A 20160-nucleotide genomic window follows, 5' to 3' on the forward strand; every position below is an offset into this window, starting at 1 on the left:
GCATACCATATGCCTTCTTCACCACCTTCTCCACCTGTGTTGCCACCTTCAAGGATTTGTGGACTTGCACACCTAGGTCCCTCTGTGTTTCTATACTCCTGATGACTCTGCCATTTATTGCATAACTCCTCCCTACATTATTTCTTCCAAAATGCATCACTTCGCATTTATCCGGATTAAATTCCATCTGCCACCTCTCCGCCCAATTTTCCAGCCTATCTATATCCTGCTGTATTGCCCGACAATGCTCTTCGCTATCCGCAATTCCAGCCATCTTTGTGTCATCCGCAAACTTGCTGATTACACCAGTTACACCTTCTTCTAAATCATTTATATATATCACAAATAGCAGAGGTCCCAGTACAGAGCCCTGCGGAACACCACTGGTCACAGACCTCCAGCCGGAAAAAGACCCTTCGACCACTACCCTCTGTCTCCTATGGCCAAGCCAGTTCTCCACCCATCGAGCCACTTCTCCTTGTATCCCATGAGCCTTAACCTTCTTAACCAACCTGCCATGTGGGACTTTGTCAAATGCCTTACTGAAATCCATATAGACGACATCCACGGCCCTTCCTTCATCAACCGTTTTTGTCACTTCCTCAAAAAACTCCACCAAATTTGTAAGGCACGACCTCCCTCTTACAAAACCATGCTGTCTGTCACTAATGAGATTGTTCCGTTCTAAATGCACATACATCCTGTCTCTAAGAATCCTCTCCAACAACTTCCCTACCACGGACGTCAAGCTCACCGGCCTATAATTTCCTGGGTTATCCCTGCTACCCTTCTTAAACAACGGGACCACATTCGCTATCCTCCAATCCTCAGGGACCTCACCCGTGTCCAAAGAAGCGACAAAGATTTCCGTCAGAGGCCCAGCAATTTCCTCTCTCGTCTCCCTGAGCAGTCGAGGATAGATGCCATCAGGCCCTGGGGCTTTGTCAGTTTTAATGTTCCCTAAAAAACCTAACACTTCCTCTCTCGTAATGGAGATTTTCTCTAACGGGTCAACACCTCCCTCCGAGACACTCCCGGTTAACACGACCCTCTCCTTCGTGAATACCGATGCAAAGTATTCATTTAGGATCTCCCCTATTCCCTTGGGTTCTAAGCATAATTCCCCTCCTTTGTCCCTGAGAGGTCCGATTTTCTCCCTGACAACTCTTTTGTTCCTAACGTATGAATAGAATGCCTTAGGATTCTCCTTAATCCTGCCTGCCAAGAACATCTCGTGCCCTCTTTTTGCCCTTCTAACTCCCCGTTTGAGATCTTTCCTACTCTCTCTGTATTCCTCCAGAGCTCCATCTGTTTTCAGTTGCCTGGACTTAACGTACGCCTCCCTTTTCATTTTAATCAGATCCTCAATTTCCCTGGTTATCCACGGCTCTCGAATCCTACCTTTCCTATCTTTCCTTTTTACAGGCACATGCCTATCCTGCAGCCTTATCAATAGTTCCTTAAAAGACTCCCACATGCCAGACGCGGACTTACCCTCGAACATCCTCTCCCAATCAACATCCACCAATTCCTGCCTAATCCGGCTATAGTCAGCCTTCCCCCAATTTAGCACCCTGCCCGTAGGACAGCACTCATCCTTGTCCATTACTATCCTAAAGTTAACAGAGTTGTGGTCACTATTTGCCACATGTTCCCCTACCGAAACTTTGACGACCTGACCTGGCTCATTTCCCAGAACTAGGTCCAGTATAGCCCCCTCTCTAGTCGGGCTATCTACATACTGTTCCAAAGAACCTTCCAGTACGCATTTTACAAATTCCTCCCCGTCCGGTCCCCCAGCTCTAAGCACTTTCCAGTCTGTGCCAGGGAAATTAAAGTCCCCCACTACAACAACCCTATTTTTTCTGCACCTATCCAGAATCTCCTGATGGCAGAGCGTTCCACAGGTTCACCACTCTCTGAGTGAAGACATTTCTCCACATCTCAGTCCCAAATGGCCTACCCAGTATCCTGAGACCGTGACCCCTTGTCCTAGACACCCCCAGCCAGAGGAAACAACATCCCTGTATCCAGTCTGTCCAACCCTGTAAAGAATTTAATACATTTCAATGAGATCCCCTCTTATTCTACTAAATTCCAGGGAATACAAGCTCAATTGACCAAATCTCTCCTCGTATGATAATCCTAACTGTTCCCCTTACGACAGAACCCCTTTCACTATTGCTCCCCCACTCTGTTTTCTTGCCCACCTGCGTAGCTGAAGTACTCGCATTGCCATAGACTTGACTCTACTGCGATCCCTGGAGGAACCACCTCACCCAGCAGTTAGAGAGAGAAATAGAGTCAGGGAACTCCTCCATTGTCTGCCTAGTGCTTTAGCTCTGTCTGGCAGACACCCATTCCCTTTCTACCTGTGCACTCCTTACCTGTGCCATGACCACCTCACTCTACGTGCTATCCGCGAAGATCGTGTCCTGGCGGATGCTCCACAGTGACTCCAGTCACACCTCAAGCTCTGAAACATGGATCTCAAGGAACTGCAGCTCGAGACACTTCCTGCACACCTGGCCACGCTGGACACTGTAAGCGTCCCTAACTTCTCACGTCTCACAGGACAAGCATTCCACATGGCCGAGCTGCCCTGACTCACTCTTAAATTGCTCCTTTTACTGTTGCTTCCTCTAGTTTAGAGAATGTTAAGGAGAGGAGAAATACTCACCAGGCCCTACTTACCAAGGTCACCGCTCTTCTTTCAGAGAGCAGGTAGAAAAGGAAAGGATCACTGTACTCCTTGCTCATCGAACACCCAGAACTATCAAAACCCCTCAATCACCAAACTCCCCCAATCACCAAACTCCCCCAATGACTAAACTCCCCCAATCACCAAACTCCCCCAATCACTAAACTCCCCCAATCACCAAACTCCCCCAATCACCAAACTCCCTCAATTGCCGAACTCCCTCAGTCACCAAACCCCCTCAGTCACCAAACTCCCTCAATCACCAAACTCCCTCAATCACCAAACTCCCTCAATCACCAAACTCCCTCAATCACCAAACTCCCTCAGTCACCAAACTCCCTCAATCACCAAACTCCCTCAGTCACCAAAACTTCTTCAATCACCAAACTCACCCAATCACCAAATTCCCATTATCACCGAACTCCCTCAATCACCAAACTCCCTCAATCACCAAACTCCCTCAATCACCAAACTCCCTCAATCACCAAACTCCCTCAGTCACCAAATTCCAACTTCAGCACTCTACTGCAGTCCAAAGCAACACTCGAGTGCAGACATTGCATCAACTGTGCTGGAACCGGCCATTCAAATGTTCTATGTTGGTGTCAATGCTCCATCACTCCCACAGCGAATGTCAAGTCACTGAATATATTTATTACGGAGGAATTAGATAGGTTTCCAGACTCTAAATGTGTCAATGATAAAGGGGAGAGCGCGGGAGCATGGCCTGGAGATAGAAGATCAGTCATGATCTTATTCAATGACGGAACACATTCGAAGGGCTGAATGGCCTACTCCTGCTCTTATTTTTTATGTTTCTATGTTTCTACACCTCTTCATTGCGCCCATTTTTAGGAAGCGTATTCCTTTCTCTGTCATCTTTCTCTGAAATGCATCACTGTTTGTCTTAACAACTCCCTATGGTAGCGTGTTCTACATTCTAATCACCTGTTGGATTTGTGGATCTTATTTTTGAATTCTCCCACATGGGGAAGTATCTTCCCTGCAGTCAAAAACACCACAAAGTGAAACACGGTGAGAAACACGGTAAGAAGCACGGTTTGTTGCCAAGTACCCTGGAAAGCTCCCTGTGACCTCCCCCCAACACTATTCTCCCCATCCTCCAGCTACTCAGAATCCCTACAGTGCAGAAGAGGCCATTCGGTCCATCGAGTCTGCACCGACTCTCTGACAGAATATCTTACACAGGCCCTATCCCCATATGGACGGCACGGTGGCACAGTGGTTAGCTCTGCTGCTCACAGCACCAAGGACCCGGGTTCGATTCCCGGCTTGGGTCACTGTCTGTGTGGAGTCTGCATGTTCTCCTCGTGTCTGCGTGGGTTTCCTCCGGGTGCTCCGGTTTCCTCCCACAGTCCAAAGATGTGCTGGTTAGGGTGCATTGGCCATGATAAATTGGCCCTAATGTCAGGGGGATGAGCAGGGTAAATATGAGGGGTTATGGGGATAGGGCCTGGATGGGATTGTGGTCGGTGCAGACTCGATGGGCCAAATGGCTCCTGCTGCACTGTAGGGTTCTGTGGCTGGAGCCTGCAGCCAGTGCTGAATGCCTTGCTGAGTGACTGCATGCCCTGGCAGTGAGGGAAAGGTCATGAGAGGCTATCACCACTTAAAATGGGAGGCGCATTTCAGCAGCAGAAGGTGTTGGCAGTTTCTGGCTCACTATAGGAGAGGTTATAGGGAGAGGTTGGCTAGGCTAAATTCCAAGGGCTCCGTGAGAGGCATGGATAGGATGAATGCACGTAGTTTTTTTCCCAGGGAAGGGGAATTGAAAACTTGGGGACATAGGTTTAAGGTGAGAGGAGAAAGATTTGAAAGGGACCCTGGTGGGCAAACTTCTTCATGCATTGGGTAGTGCATCTATGGAATGAGCTGCCAGAGAAAGTGGTTGAGGCAGGTTCAATAGCAACATTTAAAAAGCATTTGGATAAGTGCATGGATGGGGAAGGGTTAGAGGGATATGGGCCAAGTGCGGGCAATTGGGACTAGCTGGGAGGGCGCCATGGTCGGCATAGACTGGTTGGGCCGAAGGGTCTGTTTCCATGCTGTATTGCTCTATGATGCTAAGATTGTTTGTGGTCACCAACCTTGCACATGGCTTTGACATTTTGGGGGATGGCCTAGTGGTATTATCTGCTAGATTATGAATCCAGAAACTCAGCTAATGTTCTGGGGGCCCGGGTTCGAATCCCGCCATGGCAGATGGTGGAATTTGAATTCAATAAAAAATATCTGGCAGTAAGAATCTACTGATGACCATGAAACCATAAAGGCGGCACGGTGGCACAGTGGTTAGCACTGCTGCCTCACAGCAGGTTCGATTCCCAGCTTGGGTCACTGTCTGCGCGGCGTCCGTGTCGCCACTCTTTAGTGGTGGAGGTGATGGCAGGTGCTGAATACATCATTACAAAAGACAAGGCTGTCGGGGGAGGCGTGGCTTAGTGGTATTGTCACTGGACTAGTAATCCAGAGAGCCAGGGTAATGCTCTGGGAATCCAGGTTCGAATCCCGAGACGGCAGATGGTGAAATTTGAATTCAATAAAAATATCTGGAATTAAGAATCTACTGATGACCATGAAACCATGGTCGGAAAAACCCATCTGGTTCACTCATGTCCTTTAGGGAAGGAAATCTGCCGTCCTTACCTGGTCTGGCCTACATGTGACTCCAGAGCCACAGCAATGTGGTTGACTCTCAAATGCCCTCAGGAATGGGCAATAAAGGCTGGCCCAGCCAGCGACGCCCACATCCCATGAACGAATAAGAAAACAGTTACGACCATCTTCAGCCCGAGGTGCCGTGAGGAGGATCCTGAGGACCCCAGCGTCACTGATGTCAGCCAATTGGATTCACTCTATGTGATAGGATTGTTGTCAGTGCAGGCTCAATGTGCCAAATGATGTCCTTTTGCACTGTTGGGATTCTATGATTCTATGATGGTGAAATTTTCCCAGGAATGTCCTGTCCATGACAAAGCGGGACAAATCCATTCCAGGCAATTACCACCTCAGCAGCCCACTCTCATTCCTCGGAAAAATGATGGAAGGTGTTGTCAACGGTGCTATCAAGCGGCATTCACACAGCAATGCCCTGATCACTCAGTTTGTGTTCAGCTAGCGAACATAGTGTTCATTGACAATTACACAATTTTCAGTACTCTACGTAACTCCTGAGACAGTGAAGCTGCCCGTGACCAGGTGAGGCAAGACCAGGACAATATTGAGGCTTAGACTGCTAAGTGTAACATTCACTCCACACGCCAATAAACATCACCAACAAGAGAGATTCTAACCATTTCCCCATGGCATTACTATCACTGAATCCCACCACCATTAACAAGAGCAGGTCAGAAACTGGGACTTCTGCAGCGAGTAACTCACCTCCTGACTCCCCAAAGCCTGTCTACCATCTACAAGGCACAAGTCAGGAGTGGGATGGAATACTCCCCAGTTGCCTGGATGGGTCCAGCTCCAACAACACTCAAGAAGCTCAATGACATCCAGGACAAAGCAGCCTGCTTGATTGGCACCTCATTCACCACCTTAAACATTCAATCCCTCCACACAGCAGTTAGAAGATTTTACCATCTCCAAGATGCACTGCAGCAAGTTGGCCTGCTTTGACAGCACCTCCCAAACCCATGACAACTACAGCTAGATAACAAGGGCAGCAGATGCATGGGAACACCACCACCTGCAAGTTCCCCTCCAAGCTGCTCACCATTCTGATTTGGAAACATATCGGCCATTCCTTCACTGTCGCTGAGTCAAAATCCCGGAACTCTCTGCCTAATGGCATTGTGGTTGTGCCCACACCACTTGGACAGCAACGGGTTCAAGAAGGTGGCTCACCACCGCCTTCCCAAGGGCAATTATGGGATGGGCAATCCACAAGGCCAATATTACGCGCAGGCAATAATATCGGACGCCTACCTCCTGTGCTGTGCGTTCAATGTTGAGAGCTAGCAAACCCAGAGGGCCTCCCTCAGCGGGTACCTGAAATGCCCAGGGCCAGCGGTTTGGCTTGCCACTCCATCTCCTTGCTGCGGACTTCGAAGATCAGGTTGACGTCTTCCCGGTACTCGCTGACCATGACCTTGAGGCCCCTCAGGTCGCCTTGCACCAGCACCTGGTGGAAGGCCTCAGGGCCCCTACGCTTCATGGTGCGAGAGGGCCCGAGGTGCTGGGTCTTTTCAAAATCTAGGAATATCTGTGAACGCTGCACAATGTCTCTATCCATTGCCTGGAGAGCTTTGTTTCTGGGGCTTATTTTAGCACCGGTTGCTTTATTATATACTCAAGGACACAGGCTATTGTTGATCTATTAATATGTCCATGGTGAGGAGTTAATGAGCTCACCAGCCATTGTGCCTCTATAAATACTTGGAAGTTAAGCGATTGGCAGGACTGGAGGTGGTGCATGACTTATTTCATTGACTGATTTATTACTGTGAAGTAGATCTTATTGAAAGCTGCTGGAGGATTCCGTCTGCCACTTGTCCATCTGTTGACAGCTCCTCTGGTCAAATGCTTTTGACAGGGGAGTTGTGTTTTGTCAGTTGTGCGGGGATTTGCCTTAAATCTATCCGCCGCGACTGACCTTTCGGAGCCTGACTGCAGGCCGGCCATTTCCTGCTGATTTAAGCCGTTGTGGATGTTGGCTAAGGAAGCAAGTCACTCACCATCCAGGTTTCCATGTCAGATGCAACACATCGGGATATAGTCCTGCGATACAGGGCCAGGATATGGAAGCAGTCCACAAGGAGCGAGGCCTGGACAATATTCAGGCTCGAGGGGGATATGTGGCAAGTAATGTTTGTGCCACGCTAGTGCCAGGCAATGACCATCACCAGCGAGTAGGAATCTAGCCGTGCCCCCCCATGACATTTAACCACATCATGTTCTCTCTTCCTGTCACATGTATAATCTTCAAATTATGTGGCTCTAACAATAAGCGCCATCTAAACAGTTAGACATTTTTATCTTTAAAGAGGTTAGGTGGATTGGCCATGCTAAATTGCTCCTTAGTATCCAAAGATGTGTAGTTTAGATGGATTGGCCATGCTAATTTGCCCCTTAGGGTCCCAAGATGGGAAGGTTAGGTGGATTGTCCATGCTAAATTGCCTTTTAGTGTCCAAATGTGTAGCTTAGGTGGGTTGGCCATACTAAATTGCCCCTTAGTATCCAAAGATGTGCAGGTTAGGTGGATTGGCCAGGCTAAATTGCCCCTTAATCTCCCAAAATGTAAAGATTAGGTGGATTGGCCATGCTAAATTGCCTTTTAGTGTCCAAATGTGTGGCTTAGGTGGATTGGCCATGCTAAATTGCCCCTAAATTGCCCCAAAGATTTGAAGCTTAGGGGGATTAACGGGGTTACGGGGGTAGGGCTGGGGGTGGGATTGGGTAAAATGCTCTGTTTGAGATTTGGTGCAGGCTTGATGGGCTGAATGGCCTCCTTCTGCACTGTAAAGATTCTATGATTCTCCAGAAACTTCAATGGATTTTGGTCTGTGTAAACAATTGTCTCTGGTGAATTGCTGGCAACATCAATGTTGAAATATTGCAATGCCAATAGCAAACTCAGTGAACAGAATTTTCCCATCCCGCCTGCACCGGAATCGTATTGGGCGGGACACGGACCATGGAAAGGTCCGTTGACCTCGGGCGGGATGTTCTGGTATTGGGGCGAGAGCGGCCGGAAAATCCTGCCCAATGTCTCCCTCTCAACGGGTGAATATTTCTTTGAATGAATATTAAGTTTTTTGGAAAAATAGCCAATAGGTCTTTCTATCCTTTTGTCGTTTTCTTGTAACAATCCCGCATCAATGCCCACATCACTTGCACCAATGGCCACCGTGAATGGCTTTGCATAATTCACTGTTGCCAAGATTGGTGCGGTGGTTAACACAATTCTCAGGTTGTCAAATGCCCCCTCACATTCTGATGTCCACTGAGATTTCCTGTGCTTTTTCAGCAGTTCAGTCAGTAGAGCAACCACTCTGATAAAATGTGGCATGAACTTCCTGTAGAAGTCACTCCTTCCCAGGAATCTCAACACTTAAAGTTTATTTATTAGTCACAAGTAGGCTTACATTAACACCGCAATGAAGTTACTGTGAAAATCCCCTTGTCGCCACAATCCGGCACCTGTTCGGTTACGCTGAGGGAGAATTTAGCATGGCCAATTCACCCTAACCAGCATGTCTTTGGAGTGTGGGAGGAAACTGGAGCACCCGGAGGAAACCCACACAGGCACAGGGAGAACGTGCAGACTCCGCATAGACAGTGACCCAAACCGGGAATCGAACCCGGCTCCCTGGCGCTGTGAGGCAGCAGTGCTAACCACTGTGCCACCGTGCCGCCCTATTATGTGGGCACCATAGAAAAATCAATGCCGTTACAAAGTCAGATTCGTATCCTATTCCTCGATTGGAAGACGATATTGGAAAGATGGGACAAGCAAATTTCATTACCACACTTGACTTATTTAAAGGGTACTGGTGAGTACCTCTATCCGAAAGAGCAAAGGAAGTTCCAGCTTTTGTGTTGCCAAATGGCCAGTATCAGTTTAAAGTCCTGCTTGAAAAATGCGGCAGCAACATTCCAAGGTCATTTCCAGACTAAGTAATTGTTCAGTGTACATTGATAATCTGGTGATTTTCAGTCAGATGTGGAAGGAGCATTTGAAACATTTAAAGGAATTGCTTCTTTGACCTCAGGTGGTGGTAAACTTAGCCAAAGGTGAATTTGCAAAATTCCAAGTCAAATTGTTAGGCCACCAATTGGACATGGACAGATGGCCTTGGATCACTGTCTGTGTGGAGTCTGCATGTTCTCCCCGTGTCTGCGTGGGTTTCCTCTGGATGCTCCGGTTTCCTCCCACACTCCAAAGATGTGCGGATTAGGTGGATTGGCCATGACCTTAGTATTGGGGGATTAGCAGGGTAAATGTGTGGGGTTACGGGAATGGGGCCTGGGTGGGATTGTGATTGGTACAGACTCGATGGGCTGAATGGCCTCCTTCTGTACTGTAGGGAGTCTATGATTTGATGATAATCATTGTGTACCATTTGGTTTTGGTACCATCAGGATAGGTGAACTCCAATCACTGCAACTCACTTCAATGATATCACCCTTTAGCCTGTTTTCAATGTCCTTTTGAACCAATACCAACTTTAGTGGATTGAGTCTTTATGGACGTTGCTTAATTGGAACAGCATTTCCTACATCTAAATTATGCATGATTACTTTTGTACTCCCTAATTTGTTCCCATGTATAACTCTATGGGATTGTAATAACTCTTTCAAGTCATTTCGATTTTCCTCTGGAAGGTAACGCAGCAATTTATACCAATTTCTGATTGTCTACTCATTGTCCAATCTAATTTGAGGAATGTCAAATTCAGAACCATCTGGATTATTTTTCTCGCTCTGAGTTGCAACAACGAACATATCCTCCTTCAGCTTTTCTTCGCTATCGAAATACATTTTGAGCAGATTGGTATGACACTCTGTGAGTTTTCCTGCGATCAGGCATTCTTATCAAATACTCAACTTACTCAATTTTATTTTGATTTCATAAGACCTGCTAAACCTTGTTTTTAATAGTTCACCTACCACTGGTAAAAATACCAATACTTTCTCCCCACTAACAAAACACCAAATTTTTGATTACTGATGGGCGGCACGGTAGCACAGTGGTTAGCACTGCTGCTTCACAGCTCCAGGGACCTGGGTTCGATTCCTGGCTTGGGTCACTGTCTGTGTGGAGTTTGCACATTCTCCTCGTGTCTGCGTGGGTTTCCTCCGGGTGCTCCGGTTTCCTCCCACAGTCCAAAGATGTGCAGGTTAGGTTGATTGGCCATGCTAAAATTGCCCCTTAGTGTCCTGGGATGTGTAGATTAGAGGGATTAGTGGGTAAAATGTGTAGGGATATGGGGGTAGGGCCTGGGTGGGATTGTGGTCGGTGCAGACTCGATGGGCCAAATGGCCTCTTTCTGTACTGTAGGGTTTCTATGATCTGTTTTTTTTCATCACACGTTGTACCGAATGACGTACTGGTTAGGTGGATTGGCCGTGCTAAATTCACCCTCAGTGTACCCGAACAGGCACAGGTGTGTGGCGACTAGGGGGATTTTCACAGTAACTTCATTGCAGTATTTAAAATTTATTTATTAGTGGCACAAGTACACTTGTGCACTGCAATGAAGTTACTGTGAAAATCCCCTAGTTGCCACACTCCGGCACCTGTTAGGGTACACTGAGGGAGAATTTAGAATGGCCAATGCACCTAACCAGCACGTCTTTCAGACTGTGGGAGGAAACCAGAGCATCTGGAGGAAACCCACACAGACACGGGGAGAACGTGCAGACTCCGCACAGACAGTGACCCAAGTCGGGAATCGAACCGGGTCCATGGCGCTGTGAGGCAGCCATGCCAACCACTGTGCCACTGTGCTGCCGTGCTGCCCTTAGAAGAATCAATCATAGAAACCCTACAGTGCAGTGTGGGAGGAAACCGGAGCACCCGGAGGAAACCCACGCAGACACGAGGAGAATGTGCAAACTCCACACAGACAGTGACCCAAGCCGGGAATCGAACCCAGGTCCCTGGAGCTGTGAAGCAGCAGTGCTAACCACTGTGCTACCGCTTGTTAATGTAAACCTACTTGTAAGTGTGACATGAATAAATAAACTTTCAAATGTTGTCTAGCCAACTTACCAGCCCTAGCTAACCTCTCCCTAATGTTTGACACATAGTCAGAATGCTGACTCACCAATTTTTCCTTAACCAATTGATCCTCTGACCTCATGACCAAAAATCAATTCAAATGGACAGAATTTGGTTGACTCATTAGGTGCATTCCTAATTGCAAAGAGTACAAATGAAATTCCTTTATCCCAATCCTCTGGATAATCCTGACTATAGTCATAGACTCCGAGATCTCCCACCCACCTGACGAAGGAGCAGCGCTCCAAATGCTAGTGGAGTTTGTTACCAAATAAACCTGTTGGACTTTAGCCTGGTGTTGTTAGACTCCTTACTGTGTTTACCCCAGTCCAACGCCGGCATCTCCACATCATATAGTCATAGAGTCATAGAAGTTTACAGCATGGAAACAGGCCATTGGACCCAACTTATCCATGCCGCCCTTTTTTTCACCACTAAGCTAGTCCCAATTGCCCGCATTTGGCCCATATCCCTCTATACCCATCTTACCCATCTAAATGCTTTTTAAAAGACAAAATTGAACCCGCCTCTACTACTACCTCTGGCAGCTTGTTCCAGACACTCACCACCCTCTGTGTGAAAAAATTGCTCCTGTGGGCCCTTTTGTATCTCTCCCCTCTCACCTTAAGCCCTCTAGTTTTAGACTCCCCTACTTATAGGCCCTCAACGTGGCCTTTAAAGTTTGATGCACCCATTCTAACACTCCCTGTGATACACAGTTGATTTAAATTGCTTTAGTCCTAAGCTCTCCATAACTTCCCTCAATAAGTTTGACATAAACTTGGATCCCTGATCTGATCGGATTTCTTTGGGCAGTCCGGATGTGGTCAGAAAAGGAACTCCTGTGCAAGCTCTCTTTGCGGTGATATTATATAATAGAATGGCCTCCAGAAATCTAGTAGACACATCCATTGTGGTCAGTAAATACTGATTCTCACTTTTCGGGGATAGAGGGAGGAAAGACTGAGGATGAGGGGTGACCTAATAGAGGTGTATAAAATTATGAAAGGCATAGATAGGGTGAACGGTGGGAAGCTTTTTCCCAGGTCAGTGGTGACGTTCACGAGGGGTCATAGGTTCAAGGTGAGGGGGGGGAGGTTTAACACGGGTATCAGAAGGACGTTTTTTACACAGAGGGTGGTGGGGGCCTGGAATGCGCTGCCGGGCAAGGTGGTGGAGGCGGACACACTGGGAACTTTTAAGACTTATCGAGATAGCCACATGAACGGAGTGGGAATGGAGGGATACAAAAGAATGGTCTAGTTTGGACCAGGGAGCGGCGCGGGCTTGGAGGGCCGAAGGGCCTGTTCCTGTGCTGTATTGTTCTTTGTAAGAACAGTCACCAAATACTTTGGCTGCAAGTCAAACTGCACTGCGCCCTGCAAAATCCCAGAATAGTGCAGCCTCTGTGCCCCTGGAGCTGTAAGTCAGCTTACATTCACACTGCAATGAAGTTACTGTGAAAATCCCCCAGTCACCACCTTCTGGTGCCTCTTCGGGTCAATGCACCCTAACCAGCATGTCTTTTGGACTGTGGAAGAAACCGGAGCACCCGGAGGAAACCGGAGCACCCGGAGGAAACCCACGCAGACACGGGGAGAACGTGCAGACTCCGCACAGACAGTGACCCAAGCCGGGTCCCTGGCGCTGTGAGGCAGCAGTGCTAACCACTGTGCCATGTGTACAGATGCATCCATTCCTTTCTGACCTTACTTAATTCAGTCAAAGCAGGAGGTGGGTCACAAGGTCCGACTTTGATCTGCTCTCTTGTTCCAATGTTTGCATATCTTTTTCCACGTACGGCGCATTCAGCTTCCCTGACAGCAGTGATTGAATGTATTTCCAGCCCCATGGTGCCAGTGTTGTAAGTGGCTGGAAATAGAACATGAGGTATGCGTGTTTTCGACACGTTTATATCTGTGCTCCAGGCAGTTTCTGACCCGGGGCTGTGAACCGGCTGGAGGTGAGAGTTACACCGGTGACATTCCCGTGGGAACGCTTAACGGGGATCCTTAACGAGCTGGTGATGAACAATCTGCACTGTTTTCAAAACGTGGCCTGTAACTTCCAAACTCCGGAGGGTGGAACCCGGGAGGCATCCCAGAAGATATGGCACCCTGTCATTCACGCCACGCTCCCACTGCGGTGAGGCCGGAGAATTTGGCGGGCAGCCAAATCTCCGTCCACTGCAGCGGGATGGGAAAATCCCACTGGCGTGAATGGTGGTGACAATCTGTTTATAGTGTCCGTGGGAAAACGCTGCGCGGGAATTACCCGGGAAGTTTAAACTTCCGATGGGTCGTACCCTGAACAAAGAACAAAGAACAGTACAGCACAGGAACAGGTCCTTCGGCCCTCCAAGCCTGCACCAATCATGATGCCTGCTTAAACTAAAATCGTATGCACTTACGGAGTTTGTATCCTTCCATTCCCACCCTATTCATGTATCCATCTAGTTGCCCCTTAAATGCCGCTATCGTACCTACTCCCACCACCCCCCCGGGCAGCGCGTTCCAAACATTCACCAACCTCTGTGTAAAAAACCTGCCTCACACATCTCCTCTAAACTTTTCCCCACGCACCTTAAACCTATGTACTTGACTTTTCTACCCTAGGGAAGAGCACTGGGATTCATCCGAAATTCCTGTTTAAATTGAAGACTTTCCAACTCTCTTCACTGATTTAGTCACCCAGAAAAAGTTAGAAGCATTAAAACTACTTCTGACTCCAACCCCAACCTTCCCCAACTGCCAACCGCATCCAACCACTCCTCCAGCCCTCTGACTACTCTCCCTGACTAACTCCCACCGCTGACTTCCCTACTGATCCCTTGCTCACCTGAACCTCCGCCCGCTGACCACCTGACACCCCCAACACATCGTACCTTCCCCCCCCTCCCCCCCCCCCCCCCCCCCCCCTGCACAACTGACGACCCAACCCCCTCATCCTACCCCCTCCACCCCACCGTACCTACTTCCCTCACACACTTGTATCCCCTCCCCGGGCTTCTTAAAGTGGCACGACATTTAAACCTACCTGCTTTACAGCAGGGAGTGTCGTCAAAAAGGGGAGGGTGCCTTCCTTTCCTCTGACTTTGCCACACTTGACTAAAGGCCTCGGCAGTCTGTGGCCCTCCCCTGTTCTCACCTGTGGGAGTGGGAAGGTCGGACAAGAAAGGGACATTTGCATTTGATGTGTGGGTACAGAGGAGTGTATCGGCATTGTGACTCACTCTTAGAATCTTAGAAACCCTACAGCACAGAAAGAGGCCATTCGGCCCATCGAGTCTGCACCGACCACAATCCCACCCAGGCCCTACCCCCATATCCCTACATATTTACCCACTAATCCCTCTAACCTACGCATCCCGGGACACTAAGGGGCAATTTTAGCATGGCCAATCAACCTAACCCGCACATCTTTGGACTGTGGGAGGAAACCGGAGCACCCGGAGGAAACCCACGCAGACCCGAGGAGAATGTGCAAACTCCACACAGACAGTGACCCAAGCCGGGAATCGAACCCAGGTCCCTGGAGCTGTGAAGCAGCGGTGCTAACCACTGTGCCACCCTCGGAATCTTTCCATTCCATTCTAACTCCTCGGAACCTCTGCTCCAACATGTGCACTGATGGCAAGTTTGGCATTTATTGACCATCCCTAATTGGAGCCTCTTCACGAGCCATTGCCACCCCTGTTGTACAGGTGTCACTAAAGTCATAAAATCCCTACAGTGCAGAAGGAGGCCATTTGGCCCATCAAGTCTGTACCAACCACAATCCCACCCAGGCCCTACTCCTGTAACCCCCATGTATTTGCCCTACTAATTCCCCTGACATGAATTGTCAATTTAGCATGGCCAATCAACCTAACCCACACATCTTTGGACTGTGGAAGGAAACTGGAGCACCTGATGGAAACCCATGAGACACGGGGAGAATGTGCCAACTCCACACAGACAGTGACCCAAACTGGGAATCGAACCCGGGTCCCTGACACTGTGAGGCAGCAGTGCTAACCACTGTGCCGCCTCACCATTGTGCCACCGTGCTGTCTTGTGGATTGTACACACTGTTACCACTGTGCGTCGGTGGCAGAGGGAGTGGATGCTTGCAGATGTGGTGTCAATCAAGCAGGCGGCTTTGTCCTGGATGGTGTTGAGCTCCTTGGAGCTGCACCCATCTAAGCAAGTGTGGAGTATTCCATCACACTCCTGACTTGTGCCTTGTCGATAGTTTGGGGAGTCAGGAGATGAGTTCTTTGCCAGACAATGACCAAATCCTCACCATATCATGTCTGGAGGTCACAAAGACAGCGGTGAGGGTTTCAGCAGAAGATGAGATTTCATCAAACCTGCTTCTTAATAAAGGGGCTATTCTTAGTTTACTGTGTCCCAGTGCTTTGACTGGCCATCAATTCTCAGCACAAGCTTGTAAATCATTTTCTAGCTTTCTTTTATCCACGATAATAACTTGCATATATATATATATGTCGCATAGTAAAATACACAAGGCACATCTCAGGAATGACACTGTATCACACACAAGGGCAGGGAGCCAAAAGATCAATCGATGAGGTAAGTTTCAAAAAAGAGGAGAGAGGTTGATGAAGAGATCTCCAAATACATTTCAAATCCAATGCTCTGTTAACTCGACAACTCTGATATCTGACCCACGTTTATCAGAGACAAATGAATTAAAAAGCTCAACAATGCTTTAACAGTGGATAAAGTTAGGCACGGATGAGAAGAATGGAAAGATTAAAGGTTTCGGAACCATTCAGTGTCAGTCATGGCTGACTGGTGGACACAGTTTGCCTTGCAGTCACGAGGCTGTGGGTTCAAGTCCCACTCCCACTCCCGAGACAAAGGGTGGGATTTTCCGGCCGGGTTCGCCCCCGAAACCGGCAGATCCTGCCCGAGGTCAACGGATCTTTCCAAGGTCCGCCCCTCGCCCGCTACAATTCCCATGGTGGGCGGAATGGGAAAATCTGCTCTACCACAGTACTGGGAGGGGTGCTGCGCTGTGGGACTTGCTGTCCTTTTGGGTGGATGTTAAAAGACCCCACAGCATTAGGTCAAAGTTGACGAGGGGAGTTTTCCCTGGTGACCATAGAATCCCTACAGTGCAGAAGAGGCCATTCAGCCCATCAAGTCTGCACCGACTCTCTGACACAGTATCTTACTTAGGCCCTCTTCCCTGCCCTATCCCTGCAACCCCACACATTTATCATGGCCAATCCACCTAACCTGCACATCTTCGGACACTATGGGATAATTGAGCATGGCCAATCCATCTAACCTGCTTATCATTGGACACCAAGGGACAATTTAGCATGGCCAATCCACATAACCTGCACATCTTTGGACACTAAGGAGCAACTTAGCATGGCCAATCTCCCTAACCTACACATCTTTGGACACTAAGGGGCAATTTAGCACGGCCAATCCACCTAACCTGCACATCTTTGGACACTAAGGGGCAATTTAGCATGGCTAATCCACCTAACCTGCACATCTTTGGACACTAAGGGGCAATTTAGCACGGCCAATCCACCTAACCTGCACATCTTTGGACACTAAGGGGCAATTTAGCACGGCCAATCCACCTAACCTGCACATCTTTGGACACTAAGGGGCAATTTAGCATGGCTAATCCACCTAACCTGCACATCTTTGGAGTGTAGGAGGAAACCGGAGCACCCGGAGGAAACCCACGCAGACACGGGGCGAACGAGCAAACTCCACACAGACAGTGGCTGGAATCGAACCCGGGTCCCTGGCGCTGTGAGGCAGCAGTGCTAACCACTGTGCCACAGTGCCACCCCAACATTGCTATATGTGGATCTTGCTGTGCACTGTGTTTCCTCAGTGGCTACATTTCTCCGGCTCTGGCCGTCCTGAATACGGTACTATAGAAACGCACAGTCTCTCAACCAGGCAAACAGGGAAACTGCGGAAGTGGCTCAAACATCCCCATTAAAAACAGTAACATCTAACTTTCATTTGGCAGGAATGAACTGTGGCAGGAGTCTGACCGAGCAAGATGAGTGGGTCCAATTGTGCAGACGGGTCTTTCATCCAGTCATCATTGGAGAGTTCAATAACAGCATCCACATGTTGAACCCGATGCTGGAGGAGGTGCCTCACCAGTTCCTTGTCCTGCCGCTCCAGGGCGCGATTTAGATCCCGCACGAACCTGGAGCCGACGGGGTGATCGGGAATGGAGCCAGGCCCCGTGTGAACCTGACGCCTTTCTTCCCCCTTGCCCCCAGTGGCCATTGGAGGGATCGAGAGATCGGGAGTGCATGTAGCTAGCTGCTCGCCTTAGCTCCAGACTTCTGAGGCTGCCCTAAGAATAGAAATATCCAGCTCTGATTACAAAAACACACCACATATAGAAACAGTAATCTGTACATAAACCGCCAACGTCGAACAGGCGCAGGTCTTACGGTGGCACAGCGGTTAACACTGCTGCCTCACAGCGCCAGGGACCCGGGTTCGATTCCGGCCTTGGATCAGTGTCTGTGTGGAGTCTGCACATTCTCCCCGTGTCTGTGAGGGTTTCCTCTCACAGTCCGAAAGACGTGTTGGATAGATGGATTGGCTAAATTCTCCCTCAGTGTACCCAAACAGGCACCAGAGTGTGGCAACTAGGGGATTTTCACAGTAGCTTCATTGCAGTGTTAATGTAAGCCTACTTGTGACACTAATAAATAAACTTTAAACTTTTCCTATTTGAGCTTGTGGTTATTTGCACTTTCATACTAAAGGGAGGCGATGGCCTCGTGGTATTAACGCTCGACTATTAGTCCAGAAGCTCAACTAATGTTTTGGGGACCTGGGTTCAAATCCTGCCACGGCAGATGGTGGAATTTGAATTCAATAAAAATATCTGGGATTAAGAATCTACTGATGACCATGAAACCATTGTTGGAAAAATCCATCTGGTTCACTAATGTCCCTTTAGGGAAGGAAATCTGCCGCCCTTACCCGGTCTGGCCTACATGTGACTCCAGAGCCACAGCAATGTGGTTGACATTCAACTGCCCTCCAAGAGCAACTAGGGATGGGCAATAAATGCTGGCCAGCCAGCGACACTCATGTCCCATGAGTGAATAAAAGACACAGGGGTTGCCTTGATGTTCTGAATAAGAATAATTCAAATTGATGTTATGTAGGAACCTACTGACTGGATTATATTTTTATCCCTGGGACTTAAAGCCAAACCTTCACTGACCAAACTCTCATCAACTCCTATTCGCCCATCCCCCCTCCCCCCCTTGTTAAATATATTAATTACTGGTGCTTTTCTTTTAAACTTCACATTTGTGATTTCAATTCCCTTCCTGTCTATGTGACCTCCCAGAACCTTCCAGAATATCTCTTAATCGTACCTGTAGCACTAACACTATATTCTGCACCCTATCCTTTTCCTTCTCTTCTATGTACTCTATGAACGGTATGCCTAGTCTGTATAGCGCGCAAGAAACAATACTTTTCACTGCACCCCAATACATGTGACAATAGCAAATTAAATCAAATTCTGGCCTCTTCCACATTCCCAATTTCGTCCTATTCACCATCGGTGACTGTGCCTTAAGCTCACGAGGGCCTAAACTCTGGAATTCCCTCTATAAATTCCCTGACTCTCTCTCACTCTCTCTCTTTCTCTCTCACTCTCTCTCTTTCTCTCTCACTCGCTCTCCTCCTTTCAGACTCTCCTTAAAACCTACCTCTTTGACCAAGCTTTTCATCAACGGTCCTACTATCTCCTTATGTGTCACTTGAACCGCCTTGGGATTGTTAGGGTACGGGATCAGAAACCCCGCGGTATGTTATGGAGTTAGACTAGACTCCAACTATTTGCTATTTTGGCATTAATGTACGATAGGATGTTTCACTCCAGGTGTAATTCTACAGACAAACTGGGAAGCTTTTATCAAAACAAACTTTATTTGACAATGCAGACTAACTATAACAAATGATTAGCTTAACATTTGAACAATGCTTAAATGTGACAAGATACAATTCGTAACTGCTAAACTATCTCTATTAGCTCCAATTCAAACAACATTCCTCTTATAGGCTTAAAACCCCTCTTCAAAATCAGTTAGCAAACACAGGCTAACATGCTTATAATTAGATAGCCAGACCTATAGCTCTCAGAACGCTTCTGGAGAGAGAGAGAGACAGAGAGACACCTCTTGCTTCTTTTAGAACAAGGCAGAAACTGACTGTTTTTAAAAAAAGAAACTGCGTATCTTCTCTGCAAGCTTAGTCCCTCCCACCAGCACGTGACTCAGTTTCCGTCAATCAACCCAATCAGAACTCTACTCTGACCCTGAGGGAAACCGAAGTGAACAGAAATGCATTAACTCTTTAAACAAACATTCCATTAGCTAAAACCAGTTATTATCCTGCATTCTCAACATGTGAGCTGCCTGTTGCCCAGACAAATGGGCACTGTGTAAAACAGAGCTGAATTTTAAACATATCCCTTACAAGAAATATGATAAAAAATGCATTTTTTAAAGGCACGGTATCAGCACAGAATGTCTCATCTTAAAAGTAAAGACGTTATGTTGAACTTGTACAAAGCACTGGTTTCGCCTCAACTGGAGTATCCGGTTCTGGGCACCACACTTGAGGAAGGATGTGAAGGCTTTGGAGAGGGTACAGAAAAGATTCACAAGAATGGTTCCGGAGA

The 20160-nt window shown here is 48.0% G+C and overlaps 1 protein-coding gene across 2 annotated transcripts in view; it reads right to left on the reverse strand.

The window, feature by feature from the left end:
• asb18 (ankyrin repeat and SOCS box containing 18) overlaps positions 1 to 17776 on the reverse strand; it is a 50273-nt gene extending 32497 nt beyond the window's left edge. The window contains exons 1-2 of one of the 2 annotated variants that reach the window (XM_078228978.1): positions 17489 to 17776; positions 6719 to 6838 (exon numbers count right to left, since the gene is read on the reverse strand). In XM_078228978.1, coding sequence (XP_078085104.1) covers positions 6719 to 6838; positions 17489 to 17732 — 364 coding nt within the window. In that variant the 5' untranslated portion in view covers positions 17733 to 17776. The remainder of the gene's footprint in view (positions 1 to 6718; positions 6839 to 17488) is intronic. The other variant, XM_078228977.1, reaches the window with a different exon arrangement.
• Positions 17777 to 20160: the final 2384 nt, after the last annotated feature.

Source organism: Mustelus asterias, chromosome 14 (genome assembly GCF_964213995.1).
Source record: "Mustelus asterias chromosome 14, sMusAst1.hap1.1, whole genome shotgun sequence".
In the NCBI taxonomy this organism is placed as follows: Eukaryota; Metazoa; Chordata; class Chondrichthyes; order Carcharhiniformes; family Triakidae; genus Mustelus; species Mustelus asterias.